The 23,428-nt window shown below is 47.9% G+C and overlaps 2 protein-coding genes across 3 annotated transcripts; one reads left to right on the forward strand and one right to left on the reverse strand.

Moving 5' to 3' along the window:
• LOC307222674 (C-X-C chemokine receptor type 3-2-like) lies at positions 1-2,920 on the forward strand. The gene is made up of 2 exons (XM_079988105.1): positions 1-397; positions 1,817-2,920. Exons 1-2 carry the CDS (start codon positions 359-361, stop codon positions 2,852-2,854), a joined length of 1,077 nt encoding a protein of 358 aa, XP_079844231.1. The 5' UTR covers positions 1-358; the 3' UTR covers positions 2,855-2,920.
• Positions 2,921-13,532: 10,612 nt separating this feature from the next.
• On the reverse strand, positions 13,533-22,757 carry LOC307223334 (trypsin-like). Of its 2 annotated transcripts, XM_079989281.1 has the most exons (6): positions 22,436-22,757; positions 21,643-21,802; positions 19,108-19,282; positions 16,502-16,761; positions 15,588-15,724; positions 13,533-14,050 (listed from the first exon to the last, which is right to left on the reverse strand). In XM_079989281.1, the coding sequence occupies exons 2-6, from the start codon at positions 21,680-21,682 to the stop codon at positions 13,901-13,903; spliced, it is 762 nt and encodes a 253-aa protein (XP_079845407.1). In that variant the 5' UTR covers positions 21,683-21,802; positions 22,436-22,757; the 3' UTR covers positions 13,533-13,900. The 2 variants fall into 2 exon arrangements, with proteins under 2 accessions (XP_079845407.1, XP_079845406.1); XM_079989280.1 differs by lacking the exon at positions 22,436-22,757 and having other exon boundaries at positions 21,643-22,423.
• Between the last annotated feature and the right edge of the window lie 671 nt (positions 22,758-23,428).

Raw genomic sequence — 23,428 nt, forward strand, 5'->3', positions numbered from 1 at the left:
TAGCTGCTGCATTCTGGATTAGTTGTAGTTTCCGGGTCACCTTCAAAGGTAGCCCTTTGAATGGAGGGAAAGTTGAATACACTTGCGTTAGGCTGCCATTAAATGCATGGGGCCAGGAGAACAGGCTCACAGCTTCTTGACTTCCCCATCTGGGACAGTTTTGCAATGGGGGAGGGTTTCTTGGGTTTCACCTTGTTTTCCGTCACTGCAGCAAACGTTGCTGTCTCCTCCGGAATTATGACTTGGGCCACTTCCACATTTGGAGGTGGGGGGGAGGAGATGTGGGGAAGGTGCAGCAGGACCAGCCTTACCCCATAACTTGAGGGCTCAAAGCAATGGTTTGGTAGCAGAAGCAAACATGTCCGACGACTGGGGAGATTACTCCGATTACATAGAGGTACGTAACTCTCCCTCCGTCTAGCAGCTGGGATAGCTCCCTGCTCTGCCAACATTTTGGGTTTTAAAAACTGGCCCTGCTCCTCTGCCTTTAAGCTAGGGTGAGCTGGTGGGGAGTTGGGAAAAAGGGCAAACATCCTGCGCCTTTAATAGTGATGCAGAAGAGGCAAGTATAGCTTGTGGCTCAGGGCACATGCTGTCAAAATCAACTCTTCTACAACATGCCAATTAAAAGCACAGGAGCCCCTGTCCTGTTTGTCACTTGGCCACCTTTAAGAACAGGCTGAGACACAACGTTAGCGATGTTCACATACACACACTCGCAGATGCCCGTTTACCTGGGGTTGGCTTGGAATAAGAAAGCTGTTTCCCAAATTGTGAAGGGTTGCCAACTTTTTTTCATCCAGGGCTCTTCTGCCTCTCACCAGTGAATTATAGGCTGGAACCCTTTCATTCAGCACCTGCTTAAAGTCCTCCCTTATCAGTGGGACCCCAGGCATGGCTATTTTGGATTGGATCCTGTGCCTTTGCTGTGGGGAGGCCCGCATGTGGGGATGAGGGTGTCACACATTAAATTGGGGGGGGGGGGCTTGGTGAGAAAATGTGGAGTCCTCAAGGCAGGCTACCAGAAGGTTTTCTCACCGGTGACCCAAACACTTTGACAGATTTCCCTCCCCCCTCATTCATTCATTGTTAAATATGGTAAATAAACTCGAAGTTAAAATGTGGGGTGGGGGTGACAAAAACAAAACAAAACCTCTCTTCTTTACATTCCAACTCAGAATTTTTCTAATTCATTCATAGTCAAATTTGGTAAATAAATAAATAAATTTGAAATTTGGGAGGGTGACCCCCAAAAAACTTTTTTACATTACAAGAACAGGGACCCACTGTCTGTGAAAAAATGAAAATGTTTAATGGACACATTTTGATGGGACTGGGGAGGGCATATAAAGCTTTTTGGGTATCACAGTATCATGGGTCTAGGTCAGCAAACGTCACCGTCACCGTTATTTTAATCAACATTTCGTTTGTGTTATATGTGTATGACGCAGTGGAGGGCTGGGCGGAGGCACCCAAAAAGCTTTCGGCTTCTTGACCCCATAGTAGGGGACTCTCCGGAGCAGACAGTTTTATTAAAATCTGAAATAAAAATGGTGACACATTTTTGGGGGTGGTGGGGAATGTCTTGAGTGACCACGAAAAAACCCTTTCGTGGGGGAGGGGATGGCGCCAGGTGCAACCCACAGATCAGCTGCTGCTGCATTTGCCTCCAAACCTTTGAAAATTACGAAACCCAGTGGCTTTGTCCCGAATTCAAAAAACGTGCCATGAATTTGTGCTGGAAGATTTCCTTCAGGACAGGCGAGTTGAATCCCCAGAGATTCCCCAGCTCACTGTCTCCCTCTCTCCTTCCTAGTACCCCACGGGCTACCCCGAAATTGATCCCGGCACGGCCCCCTGCACACAGGATGAGGTGGGTGCCTTTTCTCGTTATTTTGGCCCGGCAGTTTTCTCCGTGGCTTTTGTGGTGGGCTTGGTCGGCAACGGCCTCGTGCTGGCAATCTTGGGCCGGCGCCCTTGCCCTTGGCTCTTCGCGGACTGCTACCTTTTCCAGATGGCCGTCGCGGATCTGCTGCTAACCTTCACTCTCCCTTTCCGCGCCGTCCAGTTCACCCAGGGCTGGGTGTTTGGCGAAGTCTCCTGCAAGCTCGTGGGAGCCATTTCCACTGTGAACAGCTACAGCACCCTCTTCCTCCTGACGTGCCTCAGCGTGGAACGCTACCTGGTCATCATTCACGCCATGCAGCTCCACCACCTCGTGAAACTTCCCCACACCTACGTCCTCTCCGCCCTTGTGTGGATCGCCTGCTTAGGCCTGTCCGTGGTGGACCTCCATTTCCGTTCCGCGACCTACGTGCCGCAGGCCGGGGCCGTCATCTGCCACCTGAGATTCGACGCCGGGCAAGCAGAGTCTTGGCGGTTGGGACTGCGCTTGGTCTCCTTCCTATTCGGCTTCTTCTTGCCTCTCCTGGTAATGGCGGTCTGCTATTTCCGTGTCTTCCATCGCCTGCGCCAAGCCAGCATCTTCTGCAGGCACCAGGCCGTGCGTATCCTGCTGGTGATTCTGGTTCTCTTCGTCCTCTGCTGGGTGCCCTTCCATGGATTCATCTTTGCGGACAGCCTGCAGCGCCTGGGCCACGTGGCCCGAGACTGCGCCAGAGAGAAGATTCTGGATTTTGGGTTGCTTTTCACTGAGAGCATGGGCCTGGTCCACTGCTGCCTCAACCCCCTGGTGTATGCCCTCATGGGGGTCAAGTTCCGGAGAGAGCTTTCCATGTTGTTCCGTTGTCGGGACAGGGATGTAGAACGCCAGCGCAACATCTCCGACTGGGAATTCAGCCAAGCCACAGAGCACACCATCACCCGACCCGTAGACTATTCCATCATGATGTGAGCATTAGGGGCGAGAGGAAGGCTTATTCAGAGCACCAGATCTCTTTCCCAAAGAACTGGAACCCCAGGAGAGAGAGAAAAATCACGGTTTGTTAAGTACAGTGGTACCTCGGGTTACACACGCTTCAGATTACATACGCTTCAGGTTACAGACTCCACTAACCCAGAAATAGTACCTCAGGTTAAAAACTTTGCTTCAGGATGAGAACAGAAATTACACAGCAGCAGCAGCAGCAGCAGGAGGCCCCATTAGCTAAAGTGGTGCTTCAGGTTAAGAACAGTTTCAGGTTAAGAACAGACCTCCGGAACAAATTAAGTTCTTAACCCGAGGTACCACTGTACAGCAATTTAATTCACTGAAATTGTAAATTCTTGTTGTATACATTCGCTACGTGTCTAAATTGGATTGGTTCATAACGGAATTCTGGTGGTTCTCATGTGATTGGCTAACGTTGGTCACATGGGAGGGGACATGGGAATCTCTCCAATGAAGGAGAGACTCTTTTATGCGAAGCATGAGGACTGTGTGTTAGAATCCACTGTAAACACTGCTAAGTGGAGCAGAGTGCTGGGGTGCTTCTACTTGAAAGAAAGTGAGCAATGCTGCAGGAGAAAGTAAAAGTGGGAAACTCTCATAGGAGCTATGAAGTATGGCCCAACTGAGACACTGAAGGCTGGAAGTGCTAGGAAGGGAGGAAAATACAGTTGTTTCGAAGTTAGAAGAAGAGACTGTAAGCCCATGCTTGGAGAAGCATGTGGCTGTATATATGATGTTTTCATTCATCTATTGTAAGTTTCTGCAAGTAAAGTTTTTGAATGTTAAAGTCTGGACATGGGTTTGATTTCCAAATAAGGTTGTCCGTTAGATAGATGATTTGAGCTCCTTAGCTGTGATTTCGCTACTCTTACTTCAACCTGGTTATGGTGGAAATCAATATTTAGTATCATTTATTGGTTTATAGATATATAATATAGTTCAGGGGCAGGCAACCTAAGGCCTGGGGGCCAGATTCAGCCCACATCGCCTTCTCAGTCTGGCCCGTGGACGGTCTGGGAATCAGTGTGTTTTCACATTAGTAGAATGTGTCCTTTTATTTAAAATGCATCTCTGGGTTATTTGTGTGGCACAGGAATTTGTTCATTTCCCCCCCAAATATAGTCTGGCCCCCCACATGGTCTGAGGAACAGTGGACCAGCCCACGGCTGAAAAAGCTTGCTGACCCCTGATATAGATAGATGACAGATGATAGATAGATAGACAGACAGACGATAGATCCCAGAGACAAAGTCTAATTTCTTCAGTCTGTCTCTTCCCCTCCTGCTTCGTCTTATCAGAGGCTGGGTGGAGAAAGGGAAACCTCCCCCAAAGTGGAAGGTTCCAGCTTTGCAACAGCTTCAAAGGTGGTTACAAAACACCGAGCACACAACTGACATCACCCTCACAGGAATTACTGTAAAGATCATCTCCTGTCTTGGTCAGAGGAAGTTGGTTGTGCACACCCTCCTCATCCTGAGGAGCAGGTTTCGTCATCACCCTTCAAGGTGTTCGGTTTGCGGAGATATCTCTGAACCCTTAACTGCTGATTGCCACTCCCCCCCCCCTCTCGTTGGCCTGCTCCTGTGCCTTTAAACACCACCCCAGAAACGTAGGGATGCCGCAGGTGAAGAAGCCTTGTCTTGTAGGAGAAGCTTCAGCTACCGAATGCCATGTGTCTACTGTGACAACTTGAGCTACAAAGATTGCACACCTGCTACTGTTGGACCCGTGTCTTGTCTTGGTAATGGACTGGATTACAGCCAACAAACTGAAGCTCAATCCAGATAAGACTCAGGCTCTGTTGGTGGGTGGTTCCCTAGACCAGATGGCTGGGAGGTTGCCAGTTCTTGATGGGGTTACACTTCCTCTGAAGGAGCAGGTTCGTAGCTTGGGGTACTCCTGGATCCTCTGCTGTCGCTTGAGGCTCAGGTGGCCTCAGTGGTCCAGAGTGCCTTCCATCAGCTTCAGCTGGTGGCCCAGCTGCACCCCTATCTGGACAGGGACAGCCTATCTACTGTTGTCTGTGCTTAGGTAACCTCAGGGTTAGATTGCGTGTTAATAATAATAATAATAATAATAATAATAATAATAATAATAATTTATTATTTATACCCCGCCCACCTGGCTGGGCCTCCCCAGCCACTCTGGGCGGCTTCCATAGAAAGCAAAAATACAGTAAAATATCACACGTTAAAAACTTCCCTGAACAGGGCTGCCTTAAGATGTCTTCTGAATGTCAGGTAGTTGTTTATCACTTTGACATCTGCCGGAAGGGCGTTCCACAGGGCGGGCGCCACTACCGAGAAGGCCCTCTGCCTGGTTCCCTGTAGCTTGGCTTCTCGCAATGAGGGAACCGCCAGAAGGCCCTCGGCGCTGGACCTCAGCGTCCGGGCAGAATGATGGGGATGGAGACGCTCCTTCAGGTATACTGGACCGAGGCCGTTTAGGGCTTTAAAGGTCAGCACCAACACTTTGAATTGTGCTCAGAAACATACTGGGAGCCAATGTAGGTCTTTCAAGACCGGTGTTATATGGTCTCGGCGGCCGCCCCCAGTCACCAGTCTAGCTGTCGCATTCTGGATTAGTTGTAGTTTCCGAGTCACCTTCAAAGGTAGCCCCACGTAGAGTGCATTGCAGTAGTCCAAGCGGGAGATAACCAGAGCATGCACCACTCTGGCGAGACAGTCCGCAGGCAGATAGGGTCTCAGCCTACGTACCAGATGGAGCTGGTAAACAGCTGCCCTGGACACAGATTTGACCTGTGCCTCCATGGACAGCTATGAGTCCAGAATGACTCCCAGGCTGCGCACCTGGTCCTTCAGGGGCACAGTTACCCCATTCAGGACCAGGGAATCCTTTAAACCTCCCCCTTAAATAAATTCAGACAAGACTCAATTTTTGGTTTGGTTTTTGGCAGAATTTAGGCCACAACTTTATTGATTACAGAAAGTGACTGGTTGCATAGGCTCTGGTTCGACTAGCTCCCTGCACCGTGGCAGGTAGCGCTGACCCAGGGTTCCAGCATAGGTCAGCCAAGGGTGAACACCTGGATAAGCGGAAAGCCGGGAACAGACTATGTCCACCACCCAGATGTCCCCCTGGACTCAGGCACAGGCACAACCCCTCTCAGGGTTGACCAAACTATTGAGTCCCTGGATTCCTTCAACGGAATACCCTTCACATAGGGATGGTGAGAGCGTTCTCCCATCCCTATCACCTGAACCAGAGCCTATCCGCAACCTTACAAGTTGTGACGATTTGCTACGCGGCAGGTGAAACCCAAATGGTAACAGTCAATCAGCCAAGTGGGGAAAATTCCTGCCGTGCCCCTGTCCCAATGACAGACGACACACGGCGGCATAGCAAGGTCAAGTGCAACAAGCCCTAAAAGTAGGGAGAGGTGGGTGGGTGTTCCGATGCACTGGCCCAAAGAGGAAGCTCAGGGTCTCAGAGAGCTTGCAGGGCAGCAGCTGAAGAAGGAGCAAAAAGGGTTTTCTTGTGTGTGTGTTTCTTGTGGCTGATTAGCTGCTCTCCCTGTGCAAAGGTCAGAGGGGGCAGGGTTTCTGTTGAGACAGGTGATTAGCTGTGGGAGGAGCTTATCAGAGCTTGCAGGGCAGCAGCGCGCGCAGTTTGATCCATCTTTTAGATTTAGGGGAGCTAGTCTCAAATGTTTGTTGGGGGAGACCTAGGTTTTTTTGGGAGGGAGTTATTTCATAGAATCATAGAATCATAGAGTTGGAAGAGACCACAAGGGCCATCGAGTCCAACCCCCTGCCAAGCAGGAAACACCATCAGAGCACTCCTGACATATGGTTGTCAAGCCTCTGCTTAAAGACCTCCAAAGAAGGAGACTCCACCACACTCCTTGGCAGCAAATTCCACTGTCGAACAGCTCTTACTGTCAGGAAGTTCTTTCTAATGTTTAGGTAGAATCTTTTTTCTTGTAGTTTGGAACCATTGCTCCGTGTCCACTTCTCTGGAGCAGCAGAAAACAACCTTTCTCCCTCCTCGATGTCACATCCTTTTATATATTTGAACATGGCTATCATATCACCCCTTAACTTCCTCTTCTCCAGTCTAAACATGCCCAGCTCCCTTAGCCGTTCCTCATAAGGCATCGTTTCCAGGCCTTTGACCATTTTGGTTGCCCTCCTCTGGACACGTTCCAGTTTGTCAGTGTCCTTCTTGAACTGTGGTGCCCAGAACTGGACACAGTACCCCAGGAGAGGTCTGACCAGAGCAGAATACAGTGGCACTATTACTGCCCTTGATCTAGATGCTATACTCCTATTGATGCAGCCCAGAATTGCATTGGCTTTTTTAGCTGCCGCGTCACACTGTTGGCTCATGTCAAGTTTGTGGTCAACCAAGACTCCTAGATCCTTTTCACATGTACTGCTCTCAAGCCAGGTGTCACCCATCTTGTATTTGTGCCTCTCGGTTTTTTTGCCCAAGTGCAATACTTTACATTTCTCCCTGTTAAAATTCATCTTGTTTGTTTTGGCCCAGTTCTCTAATCTGTCAAGGTCGTTTTGAAGTGTGATCCTGTCCTCTGGGGTGTTAGCCACCCCTCCCAGTTTGGTGTCATCTGCAAATTTGATCAGGATGCCCTTGAGTCTATCATCCAAGTCGTTGATAAAGATGTTGAATAAGACCGGGCCCAAGACAGAACCCTGTGGCACCCCACTAGTCACTCTTCTCCAGGATGAAGAGGAACCATTGATGAGCACCCTTTGGGTTCGGTCAGTCAGCCAGTTACAAATCCACTGAGTGGTAGCATAGTCAAGACCACATTTTACCAGCTTCTTTACAAGAATATCATGGGGCACCTTGTCAAATACCTTGCTGAAATCAAGGTAGGCTACATCCACTGCCACTGTATTCTGCTCTGGTCAGACCTCACCTGGAGTACTGTGTCCAGTTCTGGGCACCACAATTCAAGAAGGACACTGACAAACTGGAACGTGTCCAGAGGAGGGCAACCAAAATGGTCAAAGGCCTGGAAACGATGCCTTATGAGGAACAGCTAAGGGAGCTGGGCATGTTTAGCCTGGAGAAGAGGAGGTTAAGGGGTGATATGATAGCCATGTTCAAATATATAAAAGGATGTCACATAGAGGAGGGAGAAAGGTTGTTTTCTGCTGCTCCAGAGAAGCGGACACAGAGCAATGGATCCAAACTACAAGAAAGAAGATTCCACCTAAACATTAGGAAGAACTTCCTGACAGTAAGAGCTGTTTGACAGTGGAATTTGCTGCCAAGGAGTGTGGTGGAGTCTCCTTCTTTGGAGGTCTTTAAGCAGAGGCTTGACAACCATATGTCAGGAGTGCTCTGATGGTGTTTCCTGCTTGGCAGGGGGTTGGACTCGATGGCCCTTGTGGTCTCTTCCAACTCTATGATTCTATGATCTATGATTCTACGTGCATGGGCATAAATAGGTCCCTCAATCTGTTTGGCTAGCGTCCCATTGGCCTGACTAAACCCAGCATTGAGGAACCTACCAATAGGGTGTTGTGGCTATCCAATCGTACCCACCCACAACACAGGGTTTGGTTGTCAGGTCTCACCGCAACACGTGCCCTCTTTGAGGGAGGACACAATTTACTGCAATGTGTTATACGTAGGGCTGCCTCTGAAGAAAGTTCAGAAACTTCAGCTAGTGCAGAATTCAGCGGCCAGTTTGCTCACCGGAGCAAGACGGTTTCAGCATATGACCCCAATCCTGGTCCGACTGCACTGGCTGCCAATTAGTTTCCAGGCCCAATTCCAAGTGCTGGTTTTGACCTATAAAGCCTTAAATGGCTCAGGACTGCAATACCTCAAGGACTGCCCCCTCCCATATGAACCAACCCGGACCCTGGGATCATCTTCCGAGGCCCTTCTTCATCTGCCTCCTCCTTAGAATTGATGCACCACGCTGGGTTCAGGACTGAGTACCATAATATAGAATCATAGAATCATAGAGTTGGAAGAGACCACAAGGGCCATCGAGTCCAACCCCCTGCCAAGCAGGAAACACCATCAGAGCACTCCTGACATATGGTTGTCAAGCCTCTGCTTAAAGACCTCCAAAGAAGGAGACTCCACCATACTCCTTGGCAGCAAATTCCACTGTCGAACAGCTCTTACTGTCAGGAAGTTCTTCCTAATGTTTAGGTGGAATCTTTTTTCTTGTAGTTTGGAACCATTGCTCCGTGTCCGCTTCTCTGGAGCAGCAGAAAACAACCTTTCTCCCTCCTCTATGTGACATCCTTTTATATATTTGAACATGGCTATCATATCACCCCTTAACCTCCTCTTCTCCAGGCTAAACATGCCCAGCTCCCTTAGCCGTGTGAAACGATCTTGATAAGATCTTAATTGCACTGGCCATCTAATTGCTTTATGGCCCCAATTAGCCCCAGTGGTCCGGCACGCTCCCAGCTAAGCTGCGCAGACCTTGCTCTTCTCCGGTTTCGTCTAGCAGAGTAAAAACACAGCGGATCAAAACTGTCGCAGTCTGCTTCAGATCCAAATACACCAAGCACTGTGTATGTCCAAATTCAACAGTTCTTTATTGTAGCAAATATTTACAGCTCAGCATTTCCCAAAATCTCCTGGACTGCTAGCATTCATGGCTTCCGTCCGTCTCTCTCAGAGACACAGAGAGAACAACAAGTAGAACTCCTCCCTCTTTCCACACGTCAGAATGTGAGGCGTCACAGAACATCTTAACCCTATAAGTTCTGAATCCCAACACCCCCTCTCGCTGAGCATTCTGACAAGACCTGTGGATGTACCTTTGCAGACCTCTGTGAGATCAATCCCTTCCCCAATGCCTTGCGCCCTCTCCTGGCGTCCCTGTCAGGCATCTGTGGAACATCCTCACAACTCTCAGATTCGCACTGTGCGAAACTTACCCACGCACCTGTGGCCTGATACCTCTCAGGTGGAATTCCCTTCGTTGTGCGACTGGACCTCCTGGGCACAAACTCAGGCACTGCCTCTGACTCACTGTGGTCAGCAGGTGTGTCCTTTGCATCCTGGGATTCCCCCTCTGACTTAACGCGTCTTCGAACCTTTGGAATTACCCTCACAGGAGAACTAGGCTCACTCTTGGGCTCCCTTTTTACAACTTGCGGAGATGCCCCATCCTGCTCCTGACTTTGGTCAGCGAGCTGATCGTCATCAGCAGACTCAGCCCCTGGCTCTCCTTCCTCCTCATCAGAACCTTCCTGCTCTGAATCGGAAAGACATTCTGAAAGAATATCGCGTCTGGCAGGGGTCTTTGACCTTTCCTCCTGCTTACAGAACTCAGCGTGTTTACTGATCAGCAGCTTACTCTGATCACCTGACGGGTACGCAAACCTCCATGCACGAGCCGTTGGCTCATACCCACAGAAGATCATTTTCTGGAACTTGGGTTCACCTGGCCCTCGCAAAGCTTCAGGCACCGGCAGCAAGGCCGTTGATCCGAACTCACGGAGGAAGTGAACCTGAGGCTTCCTCCCGTGAAGCATGAAAAACGGTGTGTCTCCTACCACTGAATTGTAGGATCGGTTCCAGGTGAAGCTCACATATTTAACTGCCTCCATCCAAAACTTTGGAGGTAACCCAGAATCTGCCAGCATCACCTGTGCAGCTTTAACCAGAGCCTCACTTCTTAGCTCTGCCACCCCCCTCTGTTGAGGAGAAGTCACTGTGTGACTTATCCCTTTCTTGTGAAAGAACTTCTGCAAAGCAGACCCAGTAAACTGTGAACCTCTGTCACTAGCAATTTCCCTGACCCTGGTGGAGAACCTTAGTTCCACCTCCTCAATCCAACGACTAATCAGCTGTGCTGCATCTTCCTTGGATTTGAGACCATGTGTCCAGGTGTTCTGCGAAAAATCATCCTGCAGTGTCAACAGAAACCTGGCCCCTCCCAAACTTGGTTCCTTCATGGGACCCAACAGATCTATGTGCACAAGATCAAAAGGTCTTGTGGTTACCCTCTCCACCCTGGGGTAACTGCACCCTCTTACCTTTGCCTGTCTGCAAGCCTGACAATCTAGGACTCTTGCACATTCCGCAATTCTACAGCCTTTGGAAACCTCAGGTAGCACCTGTAGTTCTTCAAGACACGCATGAGCTGTCTTCCTATGCCACACACAACAACATGAAACATGAGTGGGAACTGTAGCACGCAGGGCTTGTGCTTTCTCAACCTTCCCCTCACCCTCCAGGGACGTTTTAAGAATGAAGAGATCACTCTGCCCCTTTGCAACTCTGACCAGTTGCTTCCCTCCTTTGGAGATTGTACAAACATCGTGTTCAAAGCAAACCTTAAACCCCTTTTTCAACAAATAAGGCACAGATAAAATACAGTGTTGCACTCCTGGCACAATGCAAACTTCCATCTGCTCCTGCAAAACAGAAAACAACACATTTACAATTTTATTCACATTTTTCTTTTCCCCACTTGCAAACTGAACAGTTTTTCCAGCCGGAATTGCCTTGCAATTCCACATCTCGACTGCAGGGGTCTCTGGGATCAGGTGGCAGTTCGCTCCTGAGTCGATTAGAAAACGAAAATTAGTGTGTCTCTCAGAGCTGTCCTCAAACAAAGCCATACTGGCAACAAACGTCCCGGTTGTCTTGGCAACCAACTCCCCCTTGCTCAGGACCTTGGCAGCTTCCGTAGAAGTAGCCTCCTCCGTTGCCTTGGAGACCGGCCTGGCCTCTGCGTTCTCACACGACTCTTTAGGCCTTATCTTCACTTTGTCCAGGTGGCCGACCTTGAAGCGTCTAGCTCTCCGCCGCCTTCCAGACTTTGCATGACGACGATCCCCAGTGGAAAAATACTGCCCAGGGCTCCTTTCAGCTGGCCTGGCCCCCCTTCTTCCGGAAGAGCACTCTGTGCCAGCCCTGCCCTCGCTGAAACTGCGTTTCACTTCAGCACTCACAGTGGAAAACTTTTGAAACTTGCCTTTGGAACTCTCAGCCCCCCCGACTTGCACCTCAGGGACTGGGGCTACAGCCATTTCTGGGCTCTGCATAACTCCTCCAGGGCTCTGGCCTCCTGCTGAAGTTTCACACAAACTTCTCAGCACCTCCCAGGCAGCCCTTGCTGACTTTACGCCCTCCAAACTGGGCAAAAGTGATGCATGTACGCATGCCTTTAGCATAGCAAGCTCTCTTTGCATTCTCTGCTGGCTTTCTTCAGGCAACGCAGCCTCAAAGCCTGTAATGTCTGTCCCTTCAGGACCCAGGGGAAGTGGTTCTCTCTGGCTTACACTCCAAAGCCCAGTAACCAGAAACCAACCCCTTACTCTTCTGGACCAGGTTGCCCAACTTCGTAAAGTGAGCTTTTCAAGCGGAACGTCCTCAAAGACCTGGCTGTCTGCCATTCTCTCCTCTTTCCCGGGGCCCAGCTGTACTCACGTTTCACCAGCCAGCTCTCCGGCACCCGATTCTTCAGCTGCTTTTCCAGCTCTCTGCCTCAGCAACTCTTGCCTCTCTGCAGCAGGCAAAACACAGAACGCAGACCTCCGCTCCGTCTCAGTAGCGTCTTCCAGCTATTGCCAAGCTGACTTCAAAACTTCAAAGCTCACCGGCAGACTCACAGCAACAGTTTTATTAGCGGTAATTAGGTCCTCCCATAACCTGTGAAACGATCTTGATAAGATCTTAATTGCACTGGCCATCTAATTGCTTTATGGCCCCAATTAGCCCCAGTGGTCCGGCACGCTCCCAGCTAAGCTGCGCAGACCTTGCTCTTCTCCGGTTTCGTCTAGCAGAGTAAAAACACAGCGGATCAAAACTGTCGCAGTCTGCTTCAGATCCAAATACACCAAGCACTGTGTATGTCCAAATTCAACAGTTCTTTATTGTAGCAAATATTTACAGCTCAGCATTTCCCAAAATCTCCTGGACTGCTAGCATTCATGGCTTCCGTCCGTCTCTCTCAGAGACACAGAGAGAACAACAAGTAGAACTCCTCCCTCTTTCCACACGTCAGAATGTGAGGCGTCACAGAACATCTTAACCCTATAAGTTCTGAATCCCAACAAGCCGTTCCTCATAAGGCATCGTTTCCAGGCCTTTGACCATTTTGGTTGCCCTCCTCTGGACACGTTCCAGTTTGTCAGTGTCCTTCTTGAACTGTGGTGCACAGAACTGGCACCACATATACGACTTTCAGATATCCTCATACCTTAGGAATTTGTCTGTACCTACCTATCGGCATTTATTTACCAAAGCCAGACTAAATGTATTTCCCTCGGAAGTTCTAAATGGCAGACTGAGAGGCATCCCCTATCAGAATAGGCTTTATTTATGTTCCCATGACGTCGATTGTATGAAGCATATCCTATTGCATTTTGGGCAATGTGAGCAAGCAAGGGGTTAACTGATCAAACCCCTACTGGCAAATTTGCCAGGAAAATCTGAAGCCTCCCATATTAAATATCTTTCGGAAGACAGGTCAAATGATATGACACTGGCCGTGGCTACGTTTCTTTCGGAGGTTATAAAAAACAAAGATCATTATGCCCTGGATAAAACAAAATGCCTTGGTTTCTTCCATCTGTCTGTCTGGTTGTTTTAACTGTATCTAGTTTTGAAATTGTTTTGGTGATGATGAGTACCATAATAAATAAACCCGACAATGAGGTAGGGTGCCCATACTAAGTTTTATTTTTTAAACACAGCAATGTAGTGCAAATTCCTCCTAGTCTTTCCTGCTTTCTGATCTGCTCACCAAATCCATTCCAGTTTTCTACCTGTTGAAGACTTCTCCCAGCTTTAAATCTTGGGAACTTTAGTTCTGTGATTTCCCTAAGAACTACAGCTCCAAAGAAGGCACACTTTAGAGATTCTTAGCGTGCTCTCAAAACTACAATTCCCAATATTGGGCGCCACAGTTTTTTGGGGGCACCAGCTTTCACACTTTTACGCAGGTGGTTTGTTTTGCTGCAGGGAAGATAATCAGATGTGGCCTTTTTCCTAGATGAGGAACCCCCTTTTCCTTGAAGAAAATCCTCAAGTATCTCATTCATTGGCAAGCACCTCTTGGATCCAGGAGTGGTAGTTGCACACTGTTGTGTACACACCAGGTTTGTTTTTCTGGGCACATCCGGCACCCCAGGACACAACGCCGGTCAGTTTTCCATTACACACCAGAGGCCCACCAGAATCTCCCTGCAGCCAAGAGCAGACAAACAAAACATGACTGTCCGAACTAGAATAAGAGGAGAAACTGAGGCACACAAGAACACAACTCTCTCTCTCTCTCCTTAATCCTTCCCTCCATAGGAATCAAGCACATTGTCCCGCAAAATATTAGTTATTTGTGTAGCCAAAGCTGTTATAAAAAAAACAAAATACCGTATTTTTTGCTCTATAAGACTCACTTTTTCCCTCCTAAAAAGTAAGGGGAAATGTGTGTCTTATGGAGGATACATAAAATGGAATAAAATAACGTTACACGCTTAAGATAATTATTGAAGCCGGACACTATGTCAGATAAGAGCTTGCTCCCCTAAAGAATTTAACTTGTCATCCGTACAAACTTTTGTTCTTAAAATTACCGCTCTAAAGGCAAGGTAGGCCACAAGAATTAGGGATGAATCTGTCGATTTTGGTTTCTCTCACTTTCTTACTTCTCCAATCCTAAAATGAGTTTTCCACGTTTTGGAAGCAATTTGCAATAATAATAATAATAATAATAATAATAATAATAATAATTCCTAGAGAAAATTGCTGAACTTTTTAGTGCAAATTTCTCCTAATGTACGTTTGTTTGCAGTTCTGACAAATATGCACACTTTTTGCAAGCTGTTTTCCCTAAAGGTAAAGGGTCCAGTTGTGGCTGACTCTGGGGTTGCAGCGCTTATCTCGCTTTATTGGCCGAGGGAGCTGGCGTACAGCTTCCGGGTCATGTGGCCAGCATAACTAAGCCGCTTCTGGCGAACCAGAGGAGCGCACGGAAACAGCGTCTACCTTCCTGCCGGAGTGGTACCTATTTATCTACTTGCACTTTGATGTGCTTTCGAACTGCTAGGTTGGCAGGAGCAGGGACCAAGCAACGGGAGCTCACCCTGTCACAGGGATTCGAACCGCCGACCTTCTGATCGGCAAGTCCTAGGCTCTGTGGTTTAACCCACAGCGCCACCCATGTCCGTGTTTTTTTGCAGTTCTGACAAATGTGCACACTTTTTGCAAGCCGTTTTCCCTAATATAATGCTATTTTCAATGCTATTTTCACCAAAGCATGCCTTTTAACGGACAATTTGTGTACATTTTTGTTTGGACAAGTGCAGCACAAAATTCAGAGAAGTGCGAACTTCGAAGGATAACTGCATTACAGTTCGTGTATTGCTTTGAAAGGCACGGATTAAGTAGTTTCTCGTGGGAGGAGAGGGTCATCAGGAAGAAAGTGTTAGTGTTGTTCATGATGAGCTGATTTACTAGTTTCAAGGAATGGATCAAGAAGTGATGTGCAAATGCCTTTAGATACCTGTTAGATCCATAAATTACCATACAGGATATATTCAACACACACAAAAAAACCAGCGACAATTTGTCGTTGACAAAGGACAGCTGTACATATAAAGGGCCCCATTACATGATTTAGTAGCTTAGGGCCTCATCAAATCTAAATCCGGCTCTGCTGTTGGGGCTTCTCTTTTTCCCCCTTCCCACCCGCCCAATTCAAGAAAACCAGTTTCCCTTTTACCTGGCAAGAGTCTTTGCCGCCCTCTATGTAGCCAGCACAAAACATGTTTTTAGAGATGCGTCCAGGATAGGAAGTCTGGCAGGCAGAGGAGGACAGAATCGGCAACTTCAGGCATTGCAGTTTGTCTGGGTATTCGACTGGGGAAAGAACAAAGGTGCGTCTCAGTTAGGGATGGTGTGAATCTGACCTTTTCGGCTCCCCAGTCGTAAGTTCAGCTCTTCACAATTCCAAGCCAGTTTGCCACTGTTATTATTTTGTAAAGAAGGGTCTCAGGGCAATATCTTGTACGCAGAGTGGTGCATGCTCTAGTTATCTCTTGCTTGGACTACTACAATGTGCTCTACGTGGGGCTACCTTTGAAAGTGACCTGGAAACCGCAACTAATCCAAAATGTGGCAGCTAGACTGGTGACTGGGAGCAGCCGCCGAGACCATATAACACCGGTCTTGAAAGACCTGCACTGGCTCCCAGTACGTTTCTAAGCACAATTCAAAGTGTTGGTGCTGACCTTTAAAGCCCTAAACGGCCTCGGTCCAGTATACCTGAAGGAGCGTCTCCACCCCCATCGTTCTGCCTGGGGACACTGAGGTCTAGCGCCGAGGGCCTTCTGGCGGTTCCCTCACTGCAAGAAGCCAAGTTACTGGGAACCAGGCAGAGAGCCTTCAAGGTATTGGCACCTGCCCTGTGGAACGCCCTTCCGGCAGATGTCAAAGAGAAGAACAACTACCAGACTTTTAGAAGGCATCTGAAGGCAGCCCTGTTTAGGGAAGCTTTTAATGTTTAATAGGTTATTGTATTTTGGTGTTCTGTTGGAAGCCACACATAGTGGCTGGGGAGACCCTGCCAGAAGGGCGGGGTATAAATAATAAATGATTATGATCAATGATTATTATCGTGAGGGATAAATGCCGTACCTCCTGTAGTCCGAGTGTTCCCCCAGCCTGAGACGAGGCAGTCCTCTCCTGCGCTGGGGCAGCTTGGGGAAATGTCAATGGGCTGGACAAAGGCGTTGAAAGTGACCGGCTGTGAGAGTTTGATCAACATGAAATCGTTGTCCGTGGTGCGCGCATCGTACCCAGGGTAGCGGATAGCTTTCTCTACCTGGATGTGCTGTTCAGTACCTTCCTCCTGGCTGGTGTCATGCTCCCCAAGGTGGGCCATGAGAGTTCGGGGGCTGGAGAGAGAGAGAGAGAGAGAGAGAGAGAGAGAGAGGGAGAGAAACTTCAATGTGAACTCAGAGTGATTTGCAGTAAACCTTCTCGAGAGCAAAGAAGCACAAAGCCAGAAGCAGGCAGGTCGTGGTTTTAACCCTGCCTCATCCTGTGCTCCATCCAGAACCCATCTTTTAAAAATCATGGCTCCATCAAAAATATGTAAGAGAGCAAAAACAACAAAGAGGGTGAAATATACTCAGAGTCGAGTGTGGATTTCATGCTCTTTATTCAGCTCATAGTAGTGAGGAACGCCAGTTCCCCTGAATTGTCTGCTTTATATACATTATTTACACAATGGGCCCCATGTGATTGGCTAATTCTGGGATTCTCCTGTAGGCTAATCCGGTTGTGGATTCCCTTCCACCTGGAGTTGGATTGGGTGGCTCCTGCGGACCAATCAGACTGCTGCATTCTGGATCCTATTGTTCTGGGACCAATCAGACTGCTGCATTCTGGATCCTATTGTTCTAGGACCAATCAGACTGCTGCATTTTGGATCCTATTCAACTCACTACATAACAGAGGGACTCTCTGAGCCTGCGCAGAGTGCCTTTCCTGCGCCACTACTTCATACCTGCCAAGTGCCCCGGGAAAAATGGGACACCCTAATTTTTTTCACGCAAGATCGCGGCAGCCATTTTGGGGCACATGATCTGGTGCTGTCTCACCTCCCCAAAAGTGTGGGTCATGTGACTCACCCAGGAAGACGGATATCCCGGTTTTGAGTCTCCAAATGTTGGGTGGTATGCTACTTAACTGTGGTCTAAAGATGCCAAGAGGCTATTTTGTATGGTTTGTTGATATGCTCCAAATCTTTCCTTAACCTTTTTTGGAATTTGGATGGTTAAAGCATCGGGAAATAAAACCAAGTCATCACAAGGCAACTGACTGTGGCTTTACACACGGCGTTCCACAGTAAAGGAACAACAGCATAAAATACCTGTTTTGGGGTCACTACCACAGAGCCTAGGACTTGCCGATCAGAAGATCAGTGATTCAAATCCCCATGATGGGGTGAGCTCCCATTGCTCAGTCCCTGCTCCTGCCAACCTAGCAGTTTGAAAGCACGAAGTGCAAGTAGATAAATAGGTACTGCTCCAGCGGGAAGGTAAACGGCGTTTCTGTGCACTGCTCTGGTTTGCCAGAAACGGCTTAGTAATGCTGGCCACATGACCCGGAAGCTGTACGCCGGCTCCCTCGGCCAATAAAGCGAGATGAGCGCTGCAACCCCAGAGTTGGCCACGACTGGACCTAATGGTCAGGGGTCCCTTTACCCTGTAGGGTGTGGTGCCACAAGTAGAATTTCAGGAGACATAGTCCCGAATTGTTCCAGGCTTGATACAATAGCAACGAAACTGTGAACATGGCCCAATAGCTGATCAACAGTCAGTGCTGTTCCTTCAGCACAGGTGGACGATGTGTGTGTTCATGTAATACCTGGCCACAGCATTTCTCACCACCTGCAGCTTCCAGACTAATCCCAAGGGAAGCTCCAGACTGAGTGAATTGCAGTAGCTCAGTTTTGAGTTCCTTTGTGGCCCATCAGAATTGCTGAAAAGTGTACAACTCCACCTTGCTTTCCTGTAGGGCTTTGCACTGGCCCTGGCCTGTGGCTGAGCTTGAGACAGCTCCCTCACAATACAAAAATGTTAAGTTGTGGGTGAACATATCAGACAACACAGTGATTCTTCAGACAGCTCTTGTTTATTCACAGGCCAGAACAGAACTGAACTGAAGGGTTCAGCCAGCCTGTATATGTAGAGCTCCACTACAATGCAACAGTAACCATTTTCTGTAACTATCCAATCACTGAATTTCACTTTCAATCCCTTATTTTGCATATGTGGACCTGAGTGAAAACTATCTACAGTATTCCTCTGCTGGCCCAGGGTGAAAACTTCAGTACATAACAAAAAATATATTTTGCTATCACCTGACCCACTGTGCCAGCCAAAGTCCTCTCTGATGCCTTATCCAAATAGCGTCCAGCATGCATGGCAAGTTTTCCAATCGGCAGATGATTGTCTTTTAAAGAAAAGTTTTTTGAATGTCTCCCAGTTTCTTTATGGGAAGCAGAGAGAGCAATATGGGGTGTGTCTTTGAAGCAGATTCTATGAAAGTTCTGGACCCAAAACTGTTGTTTTCTTAGCATACACATCTGGCTTTCCCCAATATACTGCCAGTTCTGTAACTCGGTTGAATACCCCTGCCAAGCCCTTTCTGCCCCAAGGAGTCTGCAATATAGCCATGCTTGCTTTTTAAAGAATGATCCATATAAACCCATCGACCCTACGCATTAAACTCACGTTTTGTAGCAATGGGCAGCCGAGATGACCCAGCGGTCATTAATGAGGGAACCGCCACACCACCGGTAACCGGCACCATAGGTTAAGAAGACTTGCCAAGGCTGGGAGTGAGCCGGACACTCGTACCCAGCGATGATCTTATCATCGTCATCGTAGCCTTTCAATGGTGTAGCTGCTGCAGGAAGACAAAACAAGCGTGTGCCGTCAGTGGAGACTGGGGGTTGCCAGTTCCTTCCCCTGGCAGGGGCTCCTGTGCCTTAACACAAATGGCAGGCCTTTGTGCAGCGCAACAGGATCTTGAGATGCCTTCAGATTTTAGGAGTTGTCAGGAACTAGGAAAGGAGATGGGTTTCTCAAGCAACAGACAGGTCACAGCACATGGTGAGTGTGCAATGTTTTGCATGCCCCACAAGTGTCCTGGAAAATCCCAGACATCCCGTTTGTTATCACGAGAGAAATGATATATAATGAGATGAAAAGGATGTTGAAATATACATTTATTAAGAAACCAGAAGCGTTTTTACTGGCATTGTAGGAGATGATATAAATAGACAGGATTGTAAGCTGTTTTTATATGCAATGACGGCAGCAAGAATATTATTGGCACAAAAATGGAAACAAGAAGAACTACCGACGAAAGAAGAATGGAGGATGAAACTGATGGACCATGCAGAGCTAGATAAACTAACAGGAAGGATTCGAAACCTGCGGGACCAGAGATTCTCAGAAGACTGGAGTAAATATACGAACTATTTGAAAAGTAATTGTAATGAACAGATTACGCTAGTAGGGTTGCAAGAAGTTTTGTAAGGAGGATTATGTGAAATATTGCAAAAAAAGACAAATGAAGAGAATTATTAGTTAATGATAATTAAGAGTAACAGAAAAATTAGGAAATGCAGAATAAGTGATAAAAACGGAAAATCACCAGAGGAGCTGACGGAAGTAAAAAATATTGTATAAGAAATTCTGTTATATGAATGTTGGAAACGATATGTTAAAAAAACTAATAAAATATTTTTTTAAAAAGAAGAGAGAATGGCGGTCATTTTGGTTGCCACAATCTCACATGATTTCTTGTTGCAATTCCCTCCCCCACCACGTGCGTGCTTTTTCAGGGTTGTGTTCTTGCATGGCGCCCCAACACACACGTTTGTGAGCACGGTGCCTTAAAAAAAAAACCCACCTTTTTTTGGGGGGGTGGAACCATGTTGTGAAATTGTGTGAGATTGCAGCGACCAAAATGGCTGCCATGCTCTAGCAATGAAAAAAGGGGAAGATGTTGCCTCAGAAGATGTCATCCTGGTTTTGCCTTCAAAGTGTTGGAGGGTATGAAACTAAGGAGGGGCTACAGATGCATGGTGGGCAGAAATACAAAGCTGGGAGACTGGAACTGATCAGGGATGGAGATGTAAGGAGGAGGAACCACATACTCAGTGACTACTACTAGGCTAGCCAAGATGGCTAGGCTTTACTCCATGGTTGGAAGAAGGAGTAGGCCTCTGAATGCCCATTGCTAGGAATCACATGTGAGAAGACTGGTCTTGTGCTCAGATTACTCTCGATAAATTCCCATTGGGTCATCTGGTGGGCCCCTGTGGGAACTGGATGCTGGCTGATCCAACAGATGTTCAGATATTCTTAAGAACCACATGGCAGCTTTGGCTTGAGACCCCCAACAAAACCAGAACCATGAGCTGTAGGTCTGTAGCCAAATGTGCAAAGCCCTCAGCCTCAGGCTACGTAGCTGCCCGAGTCATGGAGGGGGTTCCCATGACCACGTTAGACTCATGGGTGTGCAGTTCCATCATTATTATATAAAGCTTTGTTGTTGTTGTTGCAAAACAGGAGATCAACCCCTAATGCTCTCTATAGGTGAAGGAAATTGAAATGGAATTGAAATACTTTATTGTCACTTGTACAACTTGTATGCAGTGAGATTACACGAGCACTCCCCACTCAGCTCTCTTAGTCTTATTTCCCCTCGTTTACTGACGCACACACACCAGATCCGAAAGTCAGTTGCCCTGTTGTTATCTTTTCATTCAGCAGCCTAATAGCCCACAGACAGAAGCTGTACTTTACCCTGTTGGTGCGACTAATCATGCTTCTATATCTTCTGCCTGAGGGCAGGACATCAAGAAACTACAGGCCAGGGTGTGAATCATCCCTGAGAATTTTCCTCACTCTCCTGAAGTAACGTTCTCCCGCTATTTCATCCAGCGGATTCACGGGACAGCCCATAATATCTTGTGCTGTATTCACCACCCTCTGTAGGCACTTCCTATCAGTTGATGTCAAACCAGAGTACCACACCGTGATGCAGTATGAAAGGACACTTTCTATTGTTGACCGGTAGAAGATCATCAAATGTTGATTGACATCGTTCTTTCTCAATATTCTGAGATAGGGAATGCCCCTATCTGGCAACATCGCCTCAGATGTTAGGAAGGGGCTTGGACTAGATGACACTTGGGATCCCTTCCAAATCTACGATGCTAAGCTTCAGGAGAAAGAGAGAGAGAGAGATCTTACCTGCCGCACCCAGGAGAACCGCCAACAGGAAAATCGCCATTGTGTCACAACGAGACAGAACAGTGGTCACCCTGGATCCTTTATATTTTAGCCATTGCCTCCCCTAATCTCACAGCTGCTCAGTTGACAAGCCAAAAATAGAAAGAACAGCCCCCACTATCTACGTTTTGAGGGAAATAGTTGTCAGTTCCACCTGACACATTTCCTGGATGGGAATTTTAAAATAACCCAGAACGGCACACCTTGTTCTAAAAGCAGTCAAGGTAATGTAGGCCTTAAAGCAAAGAGTCGTTTCTTCCTCCTCCTTCTGCAGTCCGTTCTCAGCACTCAGGCTTCCATGGACTATTTGCCTTCTCTCTCATAAGCCACTGTTTGGATTTTTGAGACCTAAGGGTCTTAATGGCAGCCACAGCTAGACAGAGCAACCAATCTATAGGCAACTGAGGCAAATGGAGTTTCGGATCCAGGAGATGTTGGGTTCTCCTGGCTAAACTGGGGTTGTGCTGGTGTAAATTCAGCTGGCTTAAACCCCTCAAATGGGGCATCTGGGAGGACTTGCACCAGTTCCAATCCTCCCTCACTTCAGCCATGTGGACCTAGTAACCTGTGAATGAGGGCTGGGAAACTGTGGCCCTCCAGATGTTGATGGACTCAGGAGTGCCAGCTTGGTCCCACAACCGTGGCCTTGGCGCTGAAATCTGTGGGTGCCCAGCCCCTTTGTGGGGAATTTTGTGGGTGCTCAGGCACCCAGCGCCCCAGGGAGCTGGCATCTATGGATGGACTCATCTGTCACCTGGGAAATGGAGCAAACTTGTTTTCGCCTGCTCTGGGAGTCCACGTCATCTTTCATGCCCCACACAACACTTCACTCCGATTGTGATGGTGAACAGGCTGGCCGATGTGAGCAAACAAAGCTATTCGCAGTCAGCTGCCGGCCTTGAATGTTGCTCCACGATCGATGAGCCTCACTCAGGCAAGACACCTCACTTCCCCCTGAGGGTTGGACTGTCCTGCCATAACTTTTAATAAGTACAGGTTTTTGTCCCCGCGCCAAAGAAACCGAAAGGGTCAAGTTTACTCCGACCGCAGTTAAATTACTAGTGCTTAATGGGTTGCTAATTTCACCGAAGGACAGCTTGACTGGCGACCCTGGCGCGGAAACACAAGGACAAGCTTGTTTGCCAGCAGATGACGGTCTGTGCTTGGCAGGTGAAGTTTCTGCACCTTGCCAAGTTAAACACACTTCAAAGGCACCTGTCTGGGAAAAATATGTACCCTCAGAGCAGGGGCGAATTTCCAAGGGGGTCAGGGAACAAATAGTATTTGGCTGCAAGCTGTAAGATATCCCAATGGCAATCTCACACACATGCCATGTTTGTAAGCTGGTTTAAACTAACCACAATTACCTTGAATTTCTGCTTAACCCTCAAGAAAGAAAGGCATTTCGCTGGCCAGCTTTAATTCAAATCCATCCAACCTCCTTAGGGGAAAGTTCTCAGGAAGGGTGGAAGGAATTTGCCCATGTGAAGACCACCTGGTGGAAACCCTTACACACCCTTAACTGTAAACTATATGCTGATCTCCGCCAGCAATTTCTAGATCAACTCTGTATCCCCCAATGGAAACCAGAGCTGGAGGCCATACATTTTCTATTCCTGGGGAATGATCAGGAGCTCACCAAGTTAGCGGCTAAATATCTCTATTTGGTTTTTTGTCATCAAAATACACTGCAGACGTCTGATCTTCCTGGAGACCTAGAGATGTGAGGACAGACTGCTCTGCCTCC

Source organism: Podarcis cretensis (genome assembly GCF_951804945.1).
Source record: "Podarcis cretensis genome assembly, chromosome: 8".
NCBI lineage: Eukaryota > Metazoa > Chordata > Lepidosauria > Squamata > Lacertidae > Podarcis > Podarcis cretensis.